The 25,515-nt window shown below is 35.7% G+C and overlaps 1 protein-coding gene across 4 annotated transcripts in view; it reads left to right on the top strand.

The window, feature by feature from the left end:
- The window catches only part of MKLN1 (muskelin 1), a 330,653-nt gene that overhangs the window by 204,544 nt on the left and 100,594 nt on the right, over positions 1 to 25,515 (top strand). For 3 of the 4 annotated variants that reach the window (XM_079785914.1, XM_079785913.1, XM_079785915.1), the window contains 3 exons: positions 439 to 527; positions 6,407 to 6,516; positions 9,260 to 9,452. In XM_079785914.1, coding sequence (XP_079642040.1) covers positions 439 to 527; positions 6,407 to 6,516; positions 9,260 to 9,452 — 392 coding nt within the window. Of the gene's footprint in view, positions 1 to 438; positions 528 to 6,406; positions 6,517 to 9,256; positions 9,453 to 25,515 lie in introns of those variants that run through there. The other variant, XM_079785916.1, reaches the window with a different exon arrangement.

Genomic DNA, 25,515 nt, shown 5'->3' with positions numbered 1-25,515 from the left:
TAAATATTACATTAGTACTGATTACATTTATACTAATTACTTTTACATTAATTAAATAACTTAATTCTTTGACAAATTTTGGCCCAGTTTAAATTATAAGATATGAGGGTGAATTGTTTTTTTATTTTATTTTCTTCTTGCTGCTTGAATATTTTGTTGTATTCAGTTATACATTAAGGATGGTAGGTCATCACAGATTTCCATTTTTTTAATTAATATTGAACATTTTTCACTAGCTCTCATAATTAAGAGAATACAGTAATAATGCAGATGGTATGAATGTACAAGCTTTGACCTATATTTTCATGTTCAACTACTTTGGTCATATATTTTTAGCATTATTTTAACCTTAAAATCAGAGGGTGGTACTAATCTGAGTTTTAGTGCAGTTACTAAATTATGAAATCAGATTTGACAATCTAATTTTTCCCCCCACAGTGGCTTAAAGAATGATTATAACAAAGAAACATTCACCTTGAAGCATAAAATTGATGAGCAGATGTTTCCTTGTCGATTCATCAAAATAGGTAAGGGTTTTAGCATTCTGAAGTATAAATAAATTCATAATAGCATCGGTCAGCAAACTACTCCTGGCTGAATCCTGTGGGCCCCCTCTTTTTTAATTAAACATTGCCACACAGGTTGTTCACATAATGTCTATGTCTGCTTTTGCACTACCAAGGTAAAGTTCAGTAGTTGCAAGAGACCACATAGCCCACAAAGCCCAAATGTTTCAAACTTTGTAAGAAAAGTTTTCTGACTCCTCCTTTGTAACTCTATAACTGACAGTTATTTGAAGTGGAACTGTTCCCAAATATTTTCTCATTTGAAAGTTTATTAGAAGATTTTATGAGATACAGTGATTTGATTGTTTTATTGAAGATTTATCAGTTCTAAAGCTGTAACATTTTACAATCAAATACTGATGAATTTCTTAAGGCAGTTTATTATATTCTCTATTCTGTTCTTTTGTATTTTATTGTCTTAGTGAAATGTTGCTCAAACACATAAAACTAATTTCATGACCTTAAGTAATAAATTGCAGAGTATTGTTTGAAAAGTACTACCAAAGGCATGTATTTATTTACCAAGTGTTTTAGCTTGAGAAAATACTATAATGCCTCTTCAAAATTAATATTTTTAGGGTTATTTTATTTTTCTTTAAGATTTATTATTTAGAAGGTAGAAAAGTTAAGGACTGGAATATTTTAATTTCTATCTATATTGCATACCTTTGGAAATATGGTAAAATTGAGATTAAAGTGAATCAGACCCCTCAGAGAATAATAATGAAAGCCAGAATCCCATGTTTTGATTTGGAAGATAATTACCTCTTTTGGAACAAGCAGTTTACTTCATACTCATTCTTTACTATTCTATCAGGAGTTAGCCTGTTTATTTCATTAAGTCAAATAGTACTGTTGTGCAAAAAGAATATCTGAGGTCTTAATAAAGATTGCCTATAGAGGGAAAACTTTTTTAAATAGTTGGGCTATCCAGTGTATTGTGGGTTGTTGTTTTTTGTAATTATAGTTTCAATTATAATAAATAATTATAAATAAGAACCTGTATCCTGTTTTCCTGTGAGAATTTATGAACAAGCAAAGTTTTTTTTAAAAGTATGTTTAACTCTTGGTTGTCTCTTCTTTTGTCAATGAATAATTCTTTTCTCAGCATGCAGACCACCTAGTTTTTACAGACTCTTGCGTAGATTTAACACTTCTATAATCATATATTTCAAATGTACAAGCAGTGAAAATATCATATTTTCACATAATATGAAACTAGAATTTATAGTTTTAAAGTACTTATTTAGCTTCTCTTTTGCTTATTCAGGCAAAATGAAGTGGTTTTTTTTGTGTTGTTTTTTAAGTTCTTTTCTTGGTGCTTTTTGTACCTTTCTTTTGGTCATTAGTTTCTAGAAAATATATACTGATGCTTCTATAGTTCTTAATCCTCTAGTATCATTATTCATTAGAAGAAGTATCAGTAAAAGTCTGTTTTTCATAGTTGCATAGTTTCTTTTCTTAAAATGTTATAAGAAGACAACTGAGGTTTCTTAGGGACCAATTAGATATTCATCTGCCTAAAGACAAGAATTTGGACCTTATTTCCAGCTCTTTCTATCAAACTTTTAATTATAGGATATAATGATTTTTTTTTTCTTTACCCTGGTGGGTTAGTTTTATGGTATTCAGGCAAAATGTTAAATGGAGCTTCCCCCAAAATTGTAGACACTTACTAGCTCAGTTGATATTTAGGATATTAATATTTAGATAACTTCATATTTCTCACTTTTCTGTTAAAAAAAACCTGTTAATGGTGATCTGCAGTACCTTTGCTTTCCAACCTTTTTCCAACATTTTCTTGCTAAGTTTAAAAAAAAAAAGGAAAATGTGAAACTAAAAGCCTGTATGTTAGGTTAGTATTTCTAGTTTATTGCTATGATTCCTTTAAAAATTATGTCAATAAAGCACTTGAGTAATGGTTAGCTCTCTTTTGGTGGTGATTTAGCACAGATAATTATTTTACCTAGTTGGTATAAATTGTTAAATTTTTCCTTAAAAGAAAAAATGCGTTTGAGTACTTCATATTTATGGTCTACAATAATATGTTTGAAAGATCTTTCTTTATTTTTAAAAAGTTTATCCTTAAACAAATACAGTTTTTTAAATATAATCAGCATTCAGTTAGTCACAGTAAGACTAACTCAATGGCAGATAATTTCCAGATTTGATAATGAATATAGCATCATTACATTTGGCTTAAACCAAATTTAAGTAAGTCTTAAAAAGTAATTTAAGCTCATATTTATGAAAGATTGTTTCATTTTGAATGTATCTTTTTGTGCATTTTTATACTTATATTCAAATAGTTCTGGTTTACATGATTTCTTAAATGTAATATTTCGGGTACTAAAGAAAATGAATATGCACAGATATAATTTGAATCATGTCATTTCAGCATTTATTATTTAGAGCTTTGTATGTTTTATGTTTTTTTATAGTATGTAAGTGCTTTCAATGTGGTATCTCATTTGAACATTATACTGATAGATAAAATTTTTCCTTTTTTGATTGAGGATATTAACAATGGACCAAAGACATAGCATCTAGTATATGCTTACATATGTGCTTATATTGTTTTAAAGTAATAATAATAGTAGGTATTGTTTATGAAGCATCCACTTAACACTGTGTGAGATAGGTATTATTACACTCACTTTACAGATGAGAAAAGTGAAGTTTAGAGGTTAAATGGCTGGACCAAAACCATACAGGTAGTAAAAAGTAGAGGTGGGATTCAAACTTAAGTCTACAGCCAAAGGTTGAATTCTCTTACTGTGTGATATATGTAAGTTTTGTTTCCTCAGGTAGATTGTGAAATCTTTGGGGATAGTGACCCTGTATTCTGTTTCCTCAAATTTCAAAAGCACCAAGCAAACTGCTTGCCTCATTAGAGACATTGTATATACACTTTTTGAGTTTATTGTACAGGAGTTTAGAAGGATTAATCAATGGTTTTATGAATTTGATGGAAGAAAAGTTGCATCTCTGTCTTCTCTAACCTTAAATATATTTAACATTTCTTCCAATTATGAATATAGGCAATAATTCATAGTAATATTAGCAATAATTCATAGTAATATTGTGACTTGTCACAGATAGAAGTTACAGATTTTCCCCATCACTTTATAGCATGGCAAATATAATAACTTTGAAATTGTAATTATTGGACTGGCCTCTAGATCTTGTTATCTAATGTATCAGTAAAAAAGCATATATATATCTTTACAATTTTTTTTTAGTTGAATTTAGAGTGGAGAGAGGGAGAGGGAAAGAGAGAGAGAGAAACATTGATGTGAGAGAGAAATATTGATCGGTTGCCCCACAAATGTGCCCTAACCAGGAGCAAATCCACAACCTGGGCATGTGCCCTGACCAAGTGGGAATCCAACCCACCACCTTTTGGTGAACAGGATGATACTCCAACCAGCTGAGCCACCTGGACAGGGCAAGCATATACACTCAGTGGCCAGATTATTATGATCTCTGAATGCATAATAATCTGGCCACTCAGATTATATATATATTATTACTACATTATATATATACTAGAGGCCTGGTGCACGAAATTTGTGCACGGAGGGGGGTTGTCCCTCAGCCCAGCCTCTACCCTCTCTAATATGGAACCCCTTGAGGGATCGGGCCTAAACGGGCAGTCTGACATCCCTCTCACAATCCAGGACTGCTGGCTCCCAACTGCTTGCCTGCCTGCCTTCCTGATTGCCCCTAACTGCTTCTGCCTGCCAGCCTGATCACCCCCTAACCACTCCGCTGCCAGCCTGTTTGCCCCCAACTTCCCTCCTCTGCCGGCCTGGTTACCCCTAACTGCCCTCTCCTGCAGGGTTGATCACCTCCAACTGCCCTCCCTTGCAGGCTTGGTCCCTCTCAACTGCCCTCCCTTGCAGGCCGGGTGCCTCCCAACTGCCCTCTCCTGCTGGCCATCTTGTGGTGGCCATCTTGTGTCCACATGGGGGCAGGATCTTTGACCACATGGGGGCAGCTATATTGTGTGTTGCAGTGATGATCAATCTGCATATTACTCTTTTATTAGATAGGATAGAGGCCTGATGCATGGGTGGGGGCCAGCTGGTTTGCCCTGAAGGGTGTCCCGGATCAGGGTGGGGTTCCCTTGGGGCATGGGGCGGCCTGAGCGAGGGGCCTGTGGTGGTTTGCAGGCCGGCCACGCCCCCTGGCAATGCAAGTGGAGGCCCTGGTATCTGGAATTTATTTACCTTCTACAATTGAAACTTTGTAGCCTGGAGCGGAGCCAAGCCTGGGGCTCCCTCTGAGGGAGCAGGGCGAGATGGGACCGCAGGAGGTTGGCCACTGGCCCCGAGGAGGGAGCTAGCCCACAGCCCCCCTGGGAAAGGGGCCGCATCCGCCACCACCCAACCCTGGTTCCCCATCCCACCCCAGGGCCTGAAGGCCCCAATGGGGTTGGGAGAGAAGGCGGCAGTCCGACGGCGCCCCACCACTGTGTGGTTCCCTGCCTTACCCCCCCTTCTTCCCTCACCGCTGACAAACCCTTGTATCGAAGGCTGACTTTCAATATATCGCAGTGAAGGAGCTGCTCTGCTATGTACAAAACCCAACCCAGAAGCAGGTCTCTACAAATGGTTTAGCACCAGGGGCTGATGGGGGCCTGCTGGCTGGGGGAGGTTGGCTGTGGGAGTGCACTGACCACCAGGGGCAGCTCCTGTGTTGAGCATCTGCCCCCTGGTGGTCAGTGTGCGTCATAGCGACTGGTCGACCGGTCATTTGGTTGTAACAGTCGCTTAGGCTTTTATATATATAGATAGCTCCTATTATTTAACCATCCTTTTATTCATAGAATGAACACTACGATGGTTACAGTTAAAACCTGGTAGTATTTTTTGCAACTTAAAAAAATTTTTTTAATGTGTCTTCATAGTTGAGATTGGCCTTAAATTTTATTTCTTCTGGATTTGTTTTCAGGATTGTGCCACTTTGATAAGTAATTGAACTTTCAGTCTCTTTCTGATATAGTTTAAATTACATCATAATTATTTGTTTCTTGTGGGTTTGGTAGAATTTGCCTAAATCATCTAGCCCTGACCCTGTTTTTTTTGGGATGTGTAAATGGCCACTTCGACTTTATCTTACTATCTATATATATATAAAAGCCTAATCGACTGGCTGACCAGCTGACAGTTTGACCGTCCGACTAGTAGCTATGACGCACACTGACCACTAGGGGGCAGATGCTCAATGCAGGAGCTGCAGTTCTTGAGTGATGCACCCGGAACCAGAGAGGAGGGAGCCCGATTCTGGGGTGCATCACCTGAGAACCACCCTCTTGCAACCCCGGGCCCCTCAGGCGATGTCAGAGAGCCAGTTTGGGCTCTATCCCCGCAGGCAAGGCCAAGGGACCTGGGCCTTTAGTCTATATATATAAAAGCCTAAGTGACCGGCCAGCCGACTGGCTGACCAGAAGCTATGACACGCACTGACCACCAGGGGCAGACGCTCAACACAGGAGCGGAAACCACAGGCATGGAAACATGGAACAGACTGATGAATCTCAGAGTGTGCGGGGGGAGATGGGAAGAGATTAACCAAAGATCTTATATGCATACTAGAGGGCCTCTAGTATTTTTATAATTAAAGAAACCTCATGATGGCAATCATGTTTCATTTTGCTCTTGTAGCCACAGCACTTAATAGTACAGTGCTAGGTACATAGAAAGTGTTGAGAGAAAATTTGTTGCATGACTCCTAATAGGCTTGAATAGTGATTTTACTTTGCTAAAGTTTTATTTGAACTATGTTAATTTTTTTATTTTTCTTTATTCCTTTTTTTTTTTTTCTTCTCCTCAAAGTTCCACTCTTATCCTGGGGACCCAGCTTTAACTTTAGCATCTGGTATGTTGAACTTAGTGGCATTGATGATCCCGATGTAGTACAACCTTGTCTCAACTGGTATAGCAAGGTAGGACTGTATTTTAAAATCCTTATATCATGTTTCTAATGCCTGTAAAGGAGAATTATGTTACTCTCTTGTCTTCATTGAGAATAATTTAAAATATTGAGAATAGTGATAATTATTATGATTAATCAACTAACTGTATTGCTCATTTATAGTCTCTTAGCTTCTAAGCAGCCTTTATTACTTATTAAATCATTACCACTCTATGAGATAAGTATAGTTATTATCTATATTTTACAGATGATGAAATGGAACACTGAGAGGTTCATTTATTTTGCCCAAGATCACATAGTTATAAAGTGGTTAAGCCAGTATATAGACTTGGGCATTCTGGCTCCAGAATCTGCCATTTTATTATTATAATCTGACCATTAATTTTGTTTTTAACCTATGTTGATTGTAATTATTAAACACAGTTTTTAGTGGGGTAGTTTTGGTTCTGAATTGCTTTTATCATATATGCCTTCATTCCTATGAAAAATTCCTTTATAAGAATTTTTGCTTTTCCTTTTAAAGAAGTTGAGACAGTTTCTATAAATATTATGATCTTGTATTTATAGGAAAAAGAAAAATTAAATTTACAGTTTTTTTAAAAATATTTTTTTATTGATTTTAGAGAGGAAGGGAACGGGAGAGAGCTAGAAACTCCAATGATGAGAGGGAATCATTGATCAACTGCCTCTTGCATACCCCCACTGGGAATTGAGTTGTGACATCTTGGTTCATAGGTCGATGCTCAACCACTGAGCCACGCTGGCTGGGCATATTTAACGATTTTATTCATAGGTCATTTTATATGGATACAGACTGAGGAATGTGAGTTTAAATTATTGAGAACTAGACGTTCTGTTTTTGTTTTAAATATCTTTCATGCTTCATTTTTGTTTTTAATGTATATTTATTTGACTCTTGGCTAATTTGAGGGGAGGCCTCTTTCTTGTCAATCTACTCACTAGTTCCTAATATTCTTATTTGTGAGTAAACTGATTTACTCATAGGAGATTGGGAAACAATATAATATTTTTGTATGGAATTTCAGCTTTTTTTGGTCAGTTTAATTGAGAAACTTTTAACTAATTTATTTTGGGCAGTTGATTACATTCAATTTAAAATAGATGCTGACTTTTCTGTATTTTGTGTATATTTTTGGATCTCAATATTGTAAATTCTTTCAAGGTGAAGACGATATTTTTAAATGTTAAAAAACACCTTTACAGTGTAATTCACATAATAGATCGTAAGTCTTTGAAAGGTGCTTCTTTAAGTAAAAAAGATTTAGATTCTCTGATAGTTGAATTTTCCCTTTAGCCTATGATATGAATATGTGTTTTCTTTAATAAATTCACATGAACTCTTGATATTTCAGGAAGTTGCAAATTTCACCTCTTCCCCAACACTATGGAAAGATTATATTTGAGAACTTAAAATTGTTCAACCACATTCACTTTTCAAGTTCTCTATATTTACTCTGAACCTCTAGAAATTAAAATTAAAGTCTTTACTCTCTGAGATTCAATTCTGTTTTGAAGCATTAAAATTCTATTATTTCATAAATCTTCTACTATGTATCTATATGCCACCTGATAGAAAATTTTATGGGGATGATTCAGACTCCTAAGGTCAACACAATAAGAAGGTATTACTGTTTAATATGGTTCTGGATAGTTATGATAAATCTTTATTTACAGGCCAAGGGTAAGAAACTAATAATGTAAAATTAGTTTGGGTATAGAATCATTCTTTTATTATTTGATGAGGGAGAATCTTGGTTAACTATAGTGCTTAAGGAAGTATTTTCGATAACCTTTTATTAATAAAAAAAATCAGGCAACTGATTTTTTTTTCTTGTGAAGCTTCCTAAAAGGTAGCATCTTATTTTCCTACTTTATTAAAGGATATTGCTTACAAGTAAATCATATTTTTATTTAATTATCATGTATTGCTTCTGTATCATTAGTTTTGTTCATTCTTATTTTAGAAAATTTGGAAATCTCAAAACGTATTCTTGAACTTACTTTTTATCTTTAAAAATTCTTTATATGAGCTTGTATTTTTGGCATTCATCCTATTTAGTAAATTAAATTAGATTTAGTAAATTAAACATTCCTGTTTTGGGATTCTAGTTTATTAAGATTTTTACTTATTGCTGTTTAAATAGATGAAGTAGTCGAGGGTTAGAAAAAATTATACAATTTAATTAGTCTCTTTCTCATGATTTTGAGTCATAAAACCTGTTTGTGAATTTAAAATACATAAATATTTGTCATTCAAGTAATAATTTAATACCAAGAACCAAGAATAAAAAGCATAATATAACATATGTATATTATTTAATGGTTTCTAGTGGGGTAGAACCAACATTATAATCTGATTAGTAAAAGCCATGAAGTTATAATTTTTACAATCTTAAGTGGGTTTTCATAAATAGTTTTCCTGCTTTTCTTGAAAGTTCAGGCTCTAGAATTAGGTCTGGTTTCATCTCTTTATATATTTCATCTTCATGAAAGCTATATCTATATATCTTTATCTCATTCATATCTTTCTGTTACATATTTTGTGACCTTTGACAGGTTATTATAATTGACTATACATCAGTTTTGCCATTTAAAAGTGAAAATAACGATATAAGGAATAGGTTTAGCACATAATAAATGCTCACTTTAGGTTGGTTAGTTGTCACTTACTATTCCTATAGTAATAACTAAGCAAATCTCTTCTTTTCATATTTTCTCTTGTGTTCCAGTAGTACCGTGAACAGGAAGCCATTCGTCTTTGCTTAAAACACTTTAGACAACACAATTATACAGAAGCCTTTGAATCACTACAAAAGAAAACCAAGATTGCCCTGGAACATCCTATGTTAACAGATCTGCATGATAAACTGGTGTTGAAGGGTGATTTTGATGCTTGTGAAGAGCTGATTGAAAAAGCTGTAAATGGTATGTTATAGACATTAAACTTAGTTGGTTATTAGTGTGATTTCAAATATATTCAAGAAACTTTAAAAAAGAATGTACGCTTATGTGAGTTATTTCCATTTTTTCTTGTGTTTTTGTTGTTGTTTGGTTTTTACTCTGTAAAGATTGTTAAGTCCTTGTTTAGGGACCTCTTTTATTAAGATAGGTATACAATGTAATGAGACTTGAAAAACAAAAAAGAAGCACATTGAATCACATAGCTAAATCTAAGTTGTCTTCTTGGGAAATCATGCACTTATGAATGAATGATAACATTGACTAGCACTAAACCATGTGGAAAAGACTTCTAATGTTATCCTCAGTATTAGTAGCTTATTTATTTATGTCATTTTTGTTGATAGCAAATTGTCATTGTTTTAAAAGTGTAATTTGAGGAAGGACATGGTTGGATAAGCCAAAAATGTTATTAATAGAAGGTTATAATGAATGAGGAAATTTATAATGGAAACATCTTCTGTGTGGTGTGAATGCTACATAATTGATGATATTCTTGGGTTTTGAAAGGAATGTGAATGTTAGAACATAATGTAATCTCACAAGGTAACTATGTTGTAGGATGACACCCATTTGAATATTTAAGGTCTGATATGTTTTGTTATTTTACAAAGGATCTGTTGTTGTTTTATAGCAGCGGTTTTCAATCTTTTTCATCTCATGGCACACATAAACTATTTATTAAAATTCTGCAGCACACCAAAATATATGTTTTGCAGGTCTGACAAAAGAAAAGATGTAATTTTGATTTATTCACATTGAATAGCCATTGCTGTGTTGATAGCTGTCATTTTTTTATTTGACAATCTAAGAGAAAAGAGGTTAGTGCCCTAGACTAAATAGTGAGGTATTGTGCCTGGCTGGCATTGCTCAGTGGTTAAGCGTCGACCTATGAACTATGTCACAGTTCAGTTCCCGGTCAGGGCACATGCCAGGGTTGTGAGCTTGATCCCCAGTATGGGGCATGCAGGAGGCAGCTAGTCAGTGATTCTCTCTCATCGTAGATGTTTTAATTTCTTCCTCTTCCTTCTCTCTGAAACCAATTAAAAAAATAGTCAGGTATTGTATGTTTTAAAAATTGCACACCAGTTGAAAATCTCTGCTTTATACAATGGCCTCCTTTAAAACAGTTTCCCACAGTGACTTCCATGGTGACAAAGAACAGAATAGGTGCTTCTGGTATAATAAAATATATGTGTGTGTATGTGTGTGTGTATATATATTCATATATATTTATATATATTTATATATTTATTTGGTCTTTGTACAGTTCCTGGCCCAAGCTTCTATAACCCTTGGAATATGTGGAGGGATAAGAGTGTCTTGCTTGCTGAGATGACTAGTGGCTGGGTTCCTAGATAGCTTCAGATCTCCAGAAAGACCAAAACATGTGATTAGAGGCTGGAAATTTCAGTAGCACCTACCTCACCACCTCTGATGAGGGGAGAGGGGTCAGAGATTGAGTTTAGTCACCAACAGCCAGTGGAACCTCAACAAAAAAAGGCCCTAAACAACTTGGTTCAAAGAGCTTTCAATTTGGTGAACACATCAAAGTGCTGGGAGAAAGGTATGCCTAGGGAGAGCATCGAAGCTATACACACACACTTGCCCTATGCCTTTCTTCCATTTGGCTATCCTGAGTTGTATCCTATATAATAAAAGGCTAATATGCAAATCGACTGAACGGCAGAACGACCAGTCATGATGATACGCACTGACCACCGGGGGAAGATGCTCAATGCAGGAGATGCCCCCTGGTGGTCAGTGCGCTTCCACAGGGGGAGTGCTGCTCGGCCAGAAGCCGGGCTCATGGCTGGCGAGCACAGCGGTGGTGGCGGGAGCCTCTACCACCTCCGCAGCAGCACTAAGGATGTCCCACGGGGAGCAGGCCTAAGCCATCACTCAGATATCCACGAGGCCTCCCAGACTGTGAGAGGGTGCAGGCTGGACTGAGGGACCCCCCTCCCCCCCCCCCCCCCCAGTGCATGAATTTCATGCACTGGGTCTCTAGTCCTTTATAATAATAACTAGAGGCCTGGTGCACGAATTCGTGCACCAGTGGGGTCCCTCAGCCTGGCCTGCGGGATTGGGTCGAAACCAGCTCTCCAACATTTCCTGAGAGGTCCCGGATTGCGAGAGAGCGCAGGCCAGGCCGAGGTCCCCTCCCCCCCCCACCCCCCCACCCCCCCCCCCCCCCCCCCCCCGTGCACAGTTGGGGCCAGGGAGGGATGCAGGAGGTTGGCCAGCCGAGAAGGGATCACAGGAGGGCTCCAGGGCATGTCCGGCCCTCTCCCTCAGTCCTGATTGGCCAGACCCCAGGAGCAAGCTAACCTACCGGTCAGAGCGTCTGCCCCCTGGTGGTCAGTGCACGTCATAGCGAGCAGTTGAGCGGCCTTAGCATATCATTAGCATATTATGCTTTGATTGGTTGAATGGCCGACCAGATGACCAGACATTTAGCATATTAGGCTTTTATTATATAGAATAAGTAAATCACTTTCCTGAATTATGTGATCACACTGAGTTACTGAACTTTGAGGAGAGTTGTGGAAAGCCTTGATTTGTGACCTCTAGGACTTGTGCTTGGCATCTGAAGTGGGGATCATCTTGTGGGACTGAGCCGTTTAACTTGTGGAATCTGATGCTTAACTCCAGATAGATAATGTCAGCATTAAATTGAATTGTTGGATACCTGGTTGGTGTCAGAGGAATGGTTGCTGTAAGAAAAACCCCCATCCATTTGGTGTCAAAACCATTGTGAGTAAAAGCTGCTTAATGCTCAATATAAAACTTGTGGAATAAAATTTGGTGAATCTTTTATAGAAAGAAATAAAAAATCATAGACTTTCTCAATGTTTTTATATGTTTTAATCTTATCACTGTTATTATCTAGTATTATTAGGTACTCACTTATCTGATATTGGTAGCATTTTACAACAGAAGAATACAGAACCAGTACTGCCTTCTTTATAAATTTAAAGTTAACTTAAAATGAGGTGCTTCTAGCTCCATTGAGTTACAACAATAAACCTGCCTCTCAGCCTTGTACATTGTTACTGCTTATTTAATTGGTAATGATGCCTGCAAATAAATGATTATTATGGCCCTAACCGGTTTGGCTCAGTGGATAGAGCCATTGATGTTTCTCTCTCATCGATGTTTCTAACTCTCTCTCCCTCTCCCTTCCTCTCTGTAAAATATCAATAAAATATATTTTTAAAAAATAAATAAATGATTATTATATATTAAATAGAATATACTTTGGAATATAAACAAATAGAATATATATGATAATCATTCCCAAACCATTAAACTGCCACTAGTGAAAGTATATGTGTATGCATGTATGCCATTTCAGAGAATGAATTCTATATATTTTTTAAACTTACATAATAAGAAAGATACAAGTAATTTTATGAGGTTTTTGTTTTATTTCAAATCTTTGTCATGTAATATTTTGTTAAGGTAAAGTAAACAACAATAATAGCAACAAAAATTTCTGACAACTTTCTGTAATTCTTAAGCTAAAAGCAGTTACATTTTAAAACTGTCTGTTTAGTTATATACACATTTAAGAGAATTTCTTGAAATCATGTCCAACTCTGATACTATGTAGACTTATCTTTCCTGCTCTAGGAAGGAACCAAGTTAAATTGGTAGTAACTATTCTTGAGACTTAGAGCCAAGTCATATTTTTTGTACTCCTCAACTGGCTTGCAACAGTGTTTAGTTAATAAACATTCTTTCCAGGGTTGTTCAGTTTGCTGCTGACTTCACTGATGATAATTTGTTGGACAAATAAGGAACTAAACATTGCAGAGGTTTTTGGCTTCTGTTCCACTAAAAACATAGCAGAAAAGGACAAGAAGTTCCTCCTTGCTAAAGAGGAAAGTCTAGAGAATCAAAAGCATCTTTTATCAAGCATCTTATAATGGGGGGAAAAATACTATATATATATAGTATATTATTACACTCTTCAAGTATGATCTATATTTTAGGAAAGTGTCTCTAATTAGCTTTTTATTTGCCTAGAAATATATTTACATTAAAGGTGATTCCTGAACCAATCATTGCCACTTCCTCTCTGACAATGCCAGGGGCAAAAGGAATAATCCAGTGATGATGGGCAAAAGTAATCACCTAGGAACAGGAAATTATCAAAGAAAACCTCTTTTTGCAGTATTTATCTTATTTCATTTTGAAATGAAAGTTTACTTTGTGAGAAAAGGGTGGATTAAAGTTGTATAAATAGCACTCCAACAGGCTCACTAGTCTGAATTTCCTTAAGTTTCAACTTGAGGTCTTGGTCTCCTTTCCTCCCTCCCCTTTTACCTCCTTTATTTCTCCCTTCTTACTCCCCTCTTTCCCTCCTCTTCTTTTTTCTCTCTCTGTAATCTGTCCCTTCTCACCCCTTGGTTTATGCATTGGTTATTAATTATATGGTAGGCCCATTTCCCTCCTTAAATTTTTTTTTAAGTGAGATCTCAAATCTTGTTAGAGTTACCTTTGTGGCCAGGTTCTTAACGGCAAATTTAGTATTATCAATAGCTCTAGGACTATTTATATTCTGTATTTCTTCTTGAGTGAGCATTGGTAGTTTGTGTATTTGAGGAATATGCTCATTTCATCTAAGTTGGTGAATTTATTGGTATAAGGTTGTTCATAATATTTTGTTAACCTCTTCATACCTTTATGTCATCTCTTATTTTTGATATTGGTAATTTTTGTCTTTTTTTCCTTAGCAATCTGGCTAGAGAGCTCTTAACTTTATATTAAGAAAACATTTCTTGGTTTTCCTTTGTCTTTTTCCCTCTCTGTATATATTTTTCTATTTCATTGATTTATTTTGTCTTTATTTATTTCCTTTCTTCTACATGCTTTTTTTTCCATTTGCTCTTTTCTGTTTTCATAAAATGAAAGCAGAGGCCATTAACTTGAGATCCTTCTTTTCTAATGTAGGCATTTGATGTCAAGAGTTTCCCTTTAAGCATTCATTGTCTTAGTTCTAAGTCACAAATTTTATTATGCTATGTTTTATTTTTGTTCAGTTTAAGATACTTATGTATAATGACTCCTTTTTCTTTCCAACCCTTATGCTTTTTCCCCCTTGTGTTTAGTCTTTTGGACAGGATACTTAGTGCAAGGGTGAGGTGACATAATGATAGTGGAGATACTTGTGTGGTTAGTTCATCATCTCAAAATAAATGCTTTCAATATTCCATAATTAAAATGATTTTTGATCTGTGATTATTGGAGATCCTGTATCAGATTCCTAGATTGCTAAGAGTTTATGTTATAAATAGATAGTGAATTTTATCACTTTTTTCTTTATCCTTTGTGATATGATTTTTTTCCAGCTTTATTCTATTAATATGGGAAATCATAGTGATTGATTTTCTAATGTTAAACCCCAGATATTCTTAACTTTGTCATGTAATTTTTGCTGTATTTTGCTCTGTTGGAAATTTTTGTATGAATTTCATTTCTTTAAATGTTTTAGGACTATTCAGGATTGTTGTTTGGTTGGTTTAAAAAGTTATATTTTTCTAGGAATTTGTCAGTGCCATTTAAAATTTCAAACTTATAGACATGAAAATATGCCTAATATCCACTTTTTATTTCTTTAATGTTTGCAGGATTTCTTGGGATTTCTTTTTTTATTCCTTATAGTTCTTTTTTTTTTTCTTTCCATCACTCACTCTCACCAGAATTTTATCAAACTGGGTTTTTTTGGTTGTTGTTTTTTGAAGGAACCAATTTCTGTATTGTTGATCCTTTCTGTTATTTTTAATGTCCTTGACTTATGCTCTACTAGATATGTTAAATGTCTTCTTTCTCTCTTTGGGATTAATTTGTTGTCTTATTGAGATGGATGCTTAGCATATTAATTTCCAAACATTATTATCCCATTTTAGGATATTAATTTCCCTTTGAGGTAGGCAGTTAGACAGACATGAGCAAATCAAGGACAATGGGCCAGGTACAGAAGGTCACCAAGTACCTAGCAATGAGCAAAACTGGGCTGGGACCTCACCCCTAGAGTGACCTTTCCTCCCCTAGCATATTGCTGGTCATGTGGTTCAACCTTTTCTGACCTTACTTCCCTAAAGTATTGCTAGGCATCTGCATTAGACCCCCTTAGAAGGAGAATGAACAAGGAGGCTGTAGAATAGCCCTTAAGCATTAAGCCCCCGGGACAATGAGGTTCAGACCTGCATCAGATACATCTAGGCCTCAGTTGTGTTTCAGTTCCAGGCCCTGAAAAGTAGCAAACCAAATAAGGGATGTCATGGCTGACATCAGGACCAGCTACATTGACCCCTGCCCTGGCCCCAATCAGTCAGTAGAAACCATTACCCTAAAAGGACACACTTAGAAAGCTGATTAAGATTCTGTTGGAATCCTCCCTTGAGACCTCCAGATAAATTCCCTCAAGATGGAGGACCCAGTGCAGCTCTCTGTGGAATGTGCCTCTACCTTCCTTCAGTCCCTTCCTCCAGGCAGGTTACCCTTGCCTCTCGCTTTCTCCTAAGCTCCAAGGACCCTTCTTTTGCCTCTGTAACTTGTTTTCTGTGCCCGTTTTTTTTTCCTATGGCTCACTTCTTTTACTTCTGTGACTTTGTAAATAAACTTTCTCTTATAGTTTGGGTCTTGGTTTTGAATTCTTTCTTAGCCAGAGCGCAAGCACAGGTCTAACACCTGGTGCCGTTTTGCTGCCAACACCTCTATTTATTTTTCAGTTGTGCTATGAAGTTTATTTTTATCCAGTTCAGTAATTTCATTATGAAATAATATGGTTGTTTTGTGTGCCATAGTTATATAGAAATAATAGTTTTCAGTTTTCAAATACATAAAGATTTTATTTGTTACTGACTTATAGCATGAGTGAATAGTGGTCAGAGTACATGTTCTGTACAATTTTAGTCCTTTGAAATTTTATGAGACTTACTATATGGCCCACATTGTTCAATTTTTATAAACATATTTATACTTGGACAGAATGTGAGTTCTTTAGTTGTTGGGGCACAGTTCTATATATCTGTTTGGTTCAGTTTGCTAATCACATTGCATAAATCTTTACCAATATTGATTTTTTTTATTTTCACAATTACTAAGAAAAATATTTTAATACTTCCCCCTATGATTATGGAATTGTCTATCCTCTTATAGTTCTGTCAATTTTTTTGCTTTATATATTTTGAAGCCATTTTTCTATACACATAAATTTTACATTCTTTTATTTTGAATTAAATCTTTTATTGTTATGAAGTGTGTTTTTATCTTTAGTAATATTTTGTCTTGAGGTATAACTTGTCTTACATTAAGATCTGCTTTCATTTGCTAAGTGTTTGCATAGCCTATCTTTTTCCATCTTTTCTTTTCAACCCTTCTGTATCCTTTTTTAAAAGAAGTATGTCCTGGAAATTTAGTTGGATTTCTTATAATCTGCCTTCTTTTTTGTTTGTTTGTTTGTTTGTTAATCCTCACCCGAGGATATTTTTCCATTGATTTTTTTTTAGGGAGAGTTGAAGAGAGAGGGAAAGACAGAGAGAAACATCAATGTGAGAGAAACACATCGATTGGTTGCCTCCTGCACAATCTCTGACCAGGGCCTGGGCCAGGGAGGAGCCTGCAACCAAGGTTTGTGCCCTTGACTGGAATTGAATCTGGGACCCTTTGGTCCACAGGTTGATGCTCTGTCCACAGAGTCAAACTGGCTAGGGCAAATCTGCCCTTTTTTGATTTAACCATTTGTTAACATGTTTGAATTACAGATAAATATATACATTTAAACCTACCTCTTTATATTCTTTGTCATATCTGTTCTTCTTTTTGGTTGTTGTCTCTTGTTTTTACTTGTTAATCTTTTCATTTTTATTCATTTGGAAGTAATGCACTCTGTGTATTTTATTTATGATTAGTCTAGAAATTATGACAAGTATACATACTTAACAAAATTCATCAGTTCCTTTTCCCTCTTTCCTTTCAACCATTACTATATTATTAGTATAGACTTTCAACTCTCATCTACTCACCTTCCAACTCATGCTATTGTCCTTTATTTTGAAATTTGATTCAAAGACCCTATAAAATAGTACTGTTCTTGTTTTATACAGCCAATGTTCATTAATTTTACCAGATATTTACTAATTTTTTTTTCTTCATTACTATTTGCATTGCTGATCTTAAAAGTAGGATCATCTTCCTTCTGCCTTAAACACTTCCTTTACAATTTCTCCTGATGCAGATTAACTCTCTCAGTTTTTGTTTGCTCAACAATTTTATCTCTTTTCTTGAAGAATATATTTGCTGAATATGGAATTTTATGTTGACAGTTATCTTCTTCAAATACCTTTTTGGATATTATTCTGCTATTAACCAGTTATTGTTGCTATCAAGAGTATACTGTAATTGTCAACTCTTGCTCCTTTGAATTTAAATTTTTTTTCTATGGCTGTTTAAGTATTTTATTTTTAGATTATTTTAAAGTTATATTAACAGGGCAACTTCAATGTTGCAGCACTGCTAGCTTTGTGTATTTTGTTTCCTTTTAATTAAATTTATGTTGCCTTTGTCTATTCTTTCATTTTCTCATTTGTTCTTTTTAATAGCACATTTATGCTGAATTCTTCAAGCTTCTCTAAATCCTTTATCTCATTTCCATTACTATGTTATTAGTATGGTCTTATATCTTGGCCTTCATTTCTGTGATGTTTTAATTTTTTTCTTTCTCTTTTCGTTCAACTCTAACTATCCATATTTTATTTCCTCTTATTGCTTTACCATATCTTTTCTAAGTATTTATATTTCTACTTTTCAACTGTTTATATCTTTAATTTGTGCTTGTATTTTATAGAGAGGGTTGCTTAACGTTTTTATATTCATGGTAAAAAATTTAACCATTTTCATCTATTACATGCCTTCATTTTTTTGTTAAATCAGGTTAATTTGCCACTTAAAATAATTCTTTCTTCCTCTTCCTTTTTATATCTTTGTATAGCTCTTGAGCTTATTTATTTATTTATTTATTTATTTATTTATTTATTTTAGTATTATTAATCTTTAAATGAGATGAGTTTCTTATTGATCAGTAGCTAGGGTTGTGTTCTAGGATAGCAAGATTTTTGCTTTTCACCTTAGGATACTGTTTCTTCTCAGCACTCAAAATGCAGAATCTCTTTCCCCCACCTGACTGCCAGACTGCCTTTGGAAACATGGCTTCTTTCCATGTTCCTGCCCGTTCTGTCTTTGTCCTTTGTTTAGGCTGTACTCCCTTACCTGATTGCTTCTCTTTCTGTCACTATTCACTCTTAACTCACTCTTCAAGGCCAGCTCTTTCAGGATAGCTTCTTTTATTATTCCTGTACCCCAGGCACTTCCCCTTCTCTTAACTCCTTTTAGCCTTTGTGTTGAAGTTCTCATTTTGTGCATAAAAGATTGTTAGTTTTCTGCCCAGTATAGTTCCAAATATTACATAATTAAAATTATAATAACTAACATGAATTTGAGGGTGTTACAATGTGCCATTTACTCTTCTGAATTCTATATAAAGTCCTGGCTGGGTAGCTTAGTTGGTTAGAGCATCGTCCCTATACACCAAGGTTGAGGGTTCGAGTCCCGGTCAGGGCACATACAAGAAACAACCAATGAATGCATAAACAAATGGAACAACATCTCAGTGTTTCTCTCATTCTCTCACCTTATTTCCTCTTCCTCCCTCTCTCAAAATCAGTCAATACAATTTTTTTTTAAATGTATGAAACCCTATATAAGAATAAATTTGTTTAATTCTTATACCTACTTCCTAGGGTAAGTATTGTTGTTATCCCCATTTAATAAATGAGAATGATTAAGTAATTTTCCTAAGACAGTGTAAGCTAGCAAGTGGCAGAGCTAAGATTTGAATCCATACTTTTTACTACTATGCTTTACTATCCTAATAAATATTTACAGATTCAGTTTCCCCATTATTATTGTACTATAAATGCCTTAATTCATATTTTTCTTCAGAATTTGAACAAACTGCTGAAATACATTATTTTTTTAATCTTTTACCTAGCCATTATTACTCTTGAATTATCAAAAAGGTTTTTATGCTCTGCACATTATTTTTAAAAATGTAATCTGTGTTTTGATGAGAAATCAGGCAGCAGTACTATAATCTCTGCTCTTTTTGGGGGGGGATCTTAGGTGAGGTTATTTTTTTCTTTTGGTAAAAGCTTTCATCCTAAGTTACATTTTTTGTCATGTACTTTTTAAGATAGTATACACTATTGGAGACAAGAACAGCTTGTGCTTAGTTTGGTCTATATGAAATGTGTTTATCCTATATAATAAAAGCCTAATATGTTAAATGTCCAGTCATCTGTTCAACCAATCAAAGCATAATATGCTAATCATATGCTAAAACCGCTCAACCGCTCACTATGACGTGCACTGACCACCAGGGGGCAGATGCTCTGACCAGTAGGTTAGCTTGCTGCCGGGGTCTGACCTATCGGGGCTGAACATGCCCTGGAGCCCTCCTGCAGTCCTTCCCCAGCTGGTCAACCTCTGGCGTCCCTCCCCGGCCCTGATTGTGCACCAGTGGGGTCCCTCGGCCTGGCCCGTGCCCTCTTGCAATCTGGGACCCCTCGGGGGATGTCAGAGAACCGGTTTCCACCCGATCCCACAGGCCAGGCCGAGGGACCCCACTGATGCACGAATTTGTTCACAGGGCCTCTAGTTTATAATAACCATAAGGGGAAATTGAGATAGTTTTGGACTGGAGCCTTTAACCTTTTGCACTCGGATGTCGAGTGTGACTCGACACGGTTAGCATTAGAATAAAGGAATCGAGAAAAAAGCACGCGAGTGCAAAGGGTTAAATAGTTTGAAAATAGCAACTAGGTCTTAGTGTGCTTTCTGCAAAGTTATATTTCCATTTCTTTTTTATAATTTTATTTTTCTGATTTCCTACTTTGGATTTTATCAAAAATAGATATATAGAAATATTAGCAACTGCCTGGCTTCCTCTTTAAAAATAGCATTTTTAAAATGTAGATTGTTCACAGGCACGTTTAAATACCTCACTGTTTCATTTGTTTTTGAGATTTTCAAAACAGTATAATGGGTGTTGCCATATTTTTATAGATGAGAATTTCATTGTTTCAGTAGAAAGCCTAAAATTCTTTGCTGAATTATATAGAATATCAAAACCAAAGGGCTTTCAAGAATTAGAAATATAGAGAACATGGTAATATTATTTGGGATAGACATGTGAACTTCTCATTTGTTTTTAGATACTGAAAGGAAGTTTTTGAACATTAAAACAAGATACTGAAAGCAATGTATTTTGAAAAAAATCTTTACCCTGCTTTAATGTTTGAAGCATTTTTGATTGCCTCAAAGAATTTCAACTTTATGACTTTGATTTCTAAAACTGAAACAGAATTTACTATTTACCAAAGCCTTAATAAACATTTGTATTAGTCATTTCTGAAATGTAAAAGAAGATTCTTAAGTATGTTATTATATTGAAATAGCAACTAAATGTAAGCTGCTCCAGATTTGGGCTATTTATTGGTAACCCAGTTTCCCTGGCAAAAGGCAACAATATGTCTTTAAATGAGAATCATCTTTATCATGTTTCTCTGAAAAGTGCAGCATTCTTTTTTTATCTATATTATTTTTTATTTGCAGTGATTGGATGATTTAATATTATAAAATGAAAATGTCAGAAAGGTAATAATGAGTGGGATATTTGTAATGTAAAGAGATGTGAGAGGGCTGTAATTTATGTTTATTTTTTCCCCAATTGATTTTAGAGAGAGAGGAAGGGGAAGGGAAGGGTAAGAGAGAGAGAGAAACATTGATCTGTGCCTCCCACACCCCTCCCGATTGGCCAGGGATTGAACCGCAACCTGGCTATGTGCCCTGACTGGGAACCAAACCTGCGACCACTCAGTTCACAGGACAATGCTCCAATCAACTGAGCCACACAAAGCCAGGGCTGTTTCTTGCTTTTGTGACCTATGTGAAGCCATGATTTCTCCAAAAGAAGAGTTGTTTCATTTTGTTGTGTTTTGTTGTTGTTGTTGTTGTTTTGGTAGAACAGCTAGCTTCACAAACTGGCCATTGATATGGAACCACTTCCAACTAACAAGAATGCTTCTGTTAAGTTAGTAAGTAGTCTGGAGTAATGGCAAACCAATGTTCCAGAGAAGAATCAAAACATAAAAAGTAAACTTTAGCCACAGTAGCCAGTGTCTTAAGAGAGAGATTGCATTTTTTCCTTTAAATCGTAAGTGATATATTTCAACTTTAGTTTTATTATTCTTTTATAATATTGAATTTGTTTAATCTCATAGTAGAATGGTCTGATATGGTGAGTTTTTTCCCCCTAAGTCTTGTATGTGTTTTTTTTTTTTTCATTTTACCATGTCTATTATTAATAGCATTTCATGTTAGATTTCAATTTAAAAACTAGTCTATTATATGTGTGTTAGTCTGTTATATATGTGTGTATCTATATTCACATGTTGTCTATGAAGAGTTGAAAAGGTTTTGGACTTTGGAATGGGGCTTTATACTGTTTTTTTTTTCGAGTTGTTGGGCATGTTATTTAACTTCTTTAAACCTTGATTTTCTAATCTTTGCAGTAATTAATGACCATTGCATAGGTTTATTTTAAGTAGAAAATGAGTAAACCTTTGTGGTGTCTTCGACACAGTAGATACTCAATAAAAGTAATTTCTTCTTTTAAGGTCTTTTTAAAAGTTATTTCCAGATTTGATAGTGCCATCCTATATAATAAAAGGGTAATATGCAAATTGACCCTAACTGCGGAACAACCGGGAATGACTGGTCACTGTGATGTGCACTGACCACCAGGGGGCAGGTGCTCAATGTAGGAGCTGACACCTGGTGGTCAGTGCGCTTCCACAGGGGGAGCGCCGCTCAGCCAGAAGTTGGCTCATGGCTGGCCAACACGGGACCAGGCCTAAACCATTAGTCGGACATCCCCTGAGGGCTCCCGGACTGCGAGAGGGTGCAGGCCTGGCTGAGGGGACCTCCCTCCCCCGAGTGCATGAATTTTCGTGCACCGGGCCTCTAGTATCTAAATAATTTTCTTCAAGTTTTCTAATCGTCTGCACAGAAGAGTAAGAGGTAGCAAAGAAAATTGTGTGACTTTAGACTAGTGAAGACAAAAGGGATTTGTTAGGGAAACGGAGGCAAATTAAAAAGTTCTCAAAACAATTTTTTAAAATGTTTGCATGACTGTTTTGTGTGGACTGGTATGACTTGTCAGGGTGCCATTAGGTACTAGGAATGTGCTTTATTGAAAGGAGGATTTTTATGAGTAGATTGCTTAAATGTAAGGAACTTAGTAACATTAAGATGACTTAGAGGAAATGACAACCAAGTGGCTAGGAAAGTTTCCCAACCCCTGCCTTTTTTTTTCTGTTCTAAGCATTTAATATACTGAGCATTTCTGATTATACACTATTAACTGTCATTATTTAGAAGAAGAATAACTTTATTGACCTAGAGTAAGATCATAATTTCTAATATTTTCTGTTTGGGATACTTAATATTATAAATTTTAGAAGTAATATCTTCTGCATTCCTGATTGTAAATCCTTCGGGCATATTTGGGTGTATACTTTATCCTTGTTAAAACAAGGTAATGTCCCCTGGCAGGGTGGCTTGGTTGGAGTGTCGTCCCATGTACCAAAAGGTTTGGGGTTCCATTCTGGTCAGGGCACATAACTAGGTTGTGAGTTTAATCCCCTGTCAGGCTCTATACCAGAAGCAACCAATTAATATTTCTCCCTTTCCCTCTCTCTTCCTCTCCCTCCCTCTTCCTCCTTTTCCCTCCCTCTCCCTCTCCCTCCCTCCCTCCCTCCCTTTCCCTCCCTCTCCCTCTCCCTTCCTCTCTAAAAACGCAATAAAAACATATCTTTTGGTGAGGATTAAAACAATCAGAAAAGCTAATGTCAATATACAAAGCAATGCTTGTAGAAACATAGCTGTGTCTAGTGAGCTGGCAGGAATAGGCATTTCAGGGATAACAAAAGATGTGAAATGACTTATATTGGTAATAACTATGTTACAAAGTTTTCCTAAGGTTCAGAAAATAGTTCCATATATCTGGTTGTTTTGTGGCTTTTCTTCTGGTAATTATAGTGTTTGATACAAAAAATTGGGGTAACATAAAAGTACAAAGAAGAAATCCCCAAATCAAAAATCACCTTAATCTTGTCAAACGAAATCACTTTTAAATTTTTGATGTATGTCAATGTTGAATTTTTGCCATCTGTGAGTTTGTGTGTATATTTAAGAAATTACTTTACAAAAATTATATAATGTTTGAGAGTTTGCTTTTTTTACTTTGAAAATTACTGACAGTATTTTCTTAGGACACTTGTCTTTGATAGGAGACAAATAGAATGAAGATCTTGATGGGTAGAGTATTTGTAAGCTTTTCGGGTTATTAAGAGTGAGGCTGCTGAAGCTGGTTTGGCTCAGTGGATAGAGCGTCGGCCTGCGGACTGAAAGGTCCCAGGTTTGATTCTGGTCAAGGGCATGTACCTTGGTTGCGGGCACGTCCCCAGTGGGGGATGTGCAGGAGGCAGCTGATCGATGTTTCTCTCTCATCGATGTTTCTAGCTCTCTATTCCTCTACCTTCCTCTCTGTAAAAAATCAATAAAATATATTTTTTTTTAAAAAAAGAGTGAGGCTAAGATTGGTTGAAAAAGCAATTAGAGAATTGAATTTTACCTGCAGTGTCCAGAATGACTTAAGATCAGGGATGGGGTCCTTCATCTGATGAGAGCTGTTTCTGTGATCACTCCTTTTGGAGTATTAGCAGAATTTTCCCCAGTGGGATTGTGATTTCTCTCTCAGAGTGGTCATAGAACGCATAAGGGGAAAAAAGGAGATAGAGACATTCCTAAGATGAACATAAGGTAGAACCAGTCAGACACACATAGTTTCAATAAATATATTGGTTTTAACAATGGTAAAGTTCTAACATGCCTGCATTTGGAAGGATCTAAATCCTCCTCTATCCAACTCTTAAACACCATTTTTTTTTCAGACAAAGAACTTAAGTTGTGTAACTATATGGGAGACAATTAATAATGGTAATTGGTTACTTTTTTTTAATACATTTTTATTGATTTCACAGAGGAAGGGAGAGGGAAAGAGATAGAAACATTAATGATGAGAGAGAATCATTGATTGGCTGCCTCCTGCACATCCCCCACTGAGGATAAAGTCTGCAACCCAGGCATGTGCCCTTGACTGGAATCAAACCTGGGACCCTTCAGTCCGCAGGTAGACTCTCTATCCACTGAGCCAAACCAGCTAGGGCGTAATTGGTTACTTTTAAATAATGTGAAATTTATTACTTTTATACATTTTGCTTTGTATTTTTCATGTGTGCAATTTGCTTATCTCCTTCAGTTTTTCTACTCATTTCTATATATTCCCATCTTTTACTTTTTCTCTCTCCTCTTCAGTAGCTATTATGTAGACTTAGTATATATTTTAAAATCATTGTCTTTATTGAATAATTTTATCATCTTCTCTGTTTAAAAGGAGTATTTAATTTTTTTTTATTATTGACACTATTACAGATGTCCCCATTTTTCCCTACTTTGTCCCCCTTCAACCCCCCTCACTCCCCCCTTCCCTCTGGCCATCATCACACTATTGTCTGTGTACTATTGTCTATGTCCATGGGCTATGCATATATGTTCTTTGGCTAATTCCTTCACCTTCTTTCATCCAGTCCCCCTTCCTGGATGAAATAGTATTTAACTCATATGTGCTTTTCTCAAAACTGAAAAAAATTTGATTATGTTTTCTTTCCATATAGTTGTAAATTTATAATTTACATTTTTACTATAATCTTACCTTTACTATTATTAAGAGCTCCACAACATTTTATCTGAAAAAAGGATTACCAGCTCTTGTAATGAGGGAAGAGTATTGGTTAAAATAGGCTCAATTGGACAAGAATTATCAGAAAAGCCCATGGGG

This window comes from Cnephaeus nilssonii, assembly GCF_951640355.1.
Source record: "Cnephaeus nilssonii genome assembly, chromosome: 12".
NCBI classification, from domain to species: domain Eukaryota; kingdom Metazoa; phylum Chordata; class Mammalia; order Chiroptera; family Vespertilionidae; genus Cnephaeus; species Cnephaeus nilssonii.
This window is presented reverse-complemented; position numbering and strand designations above follow the sequence as displayed.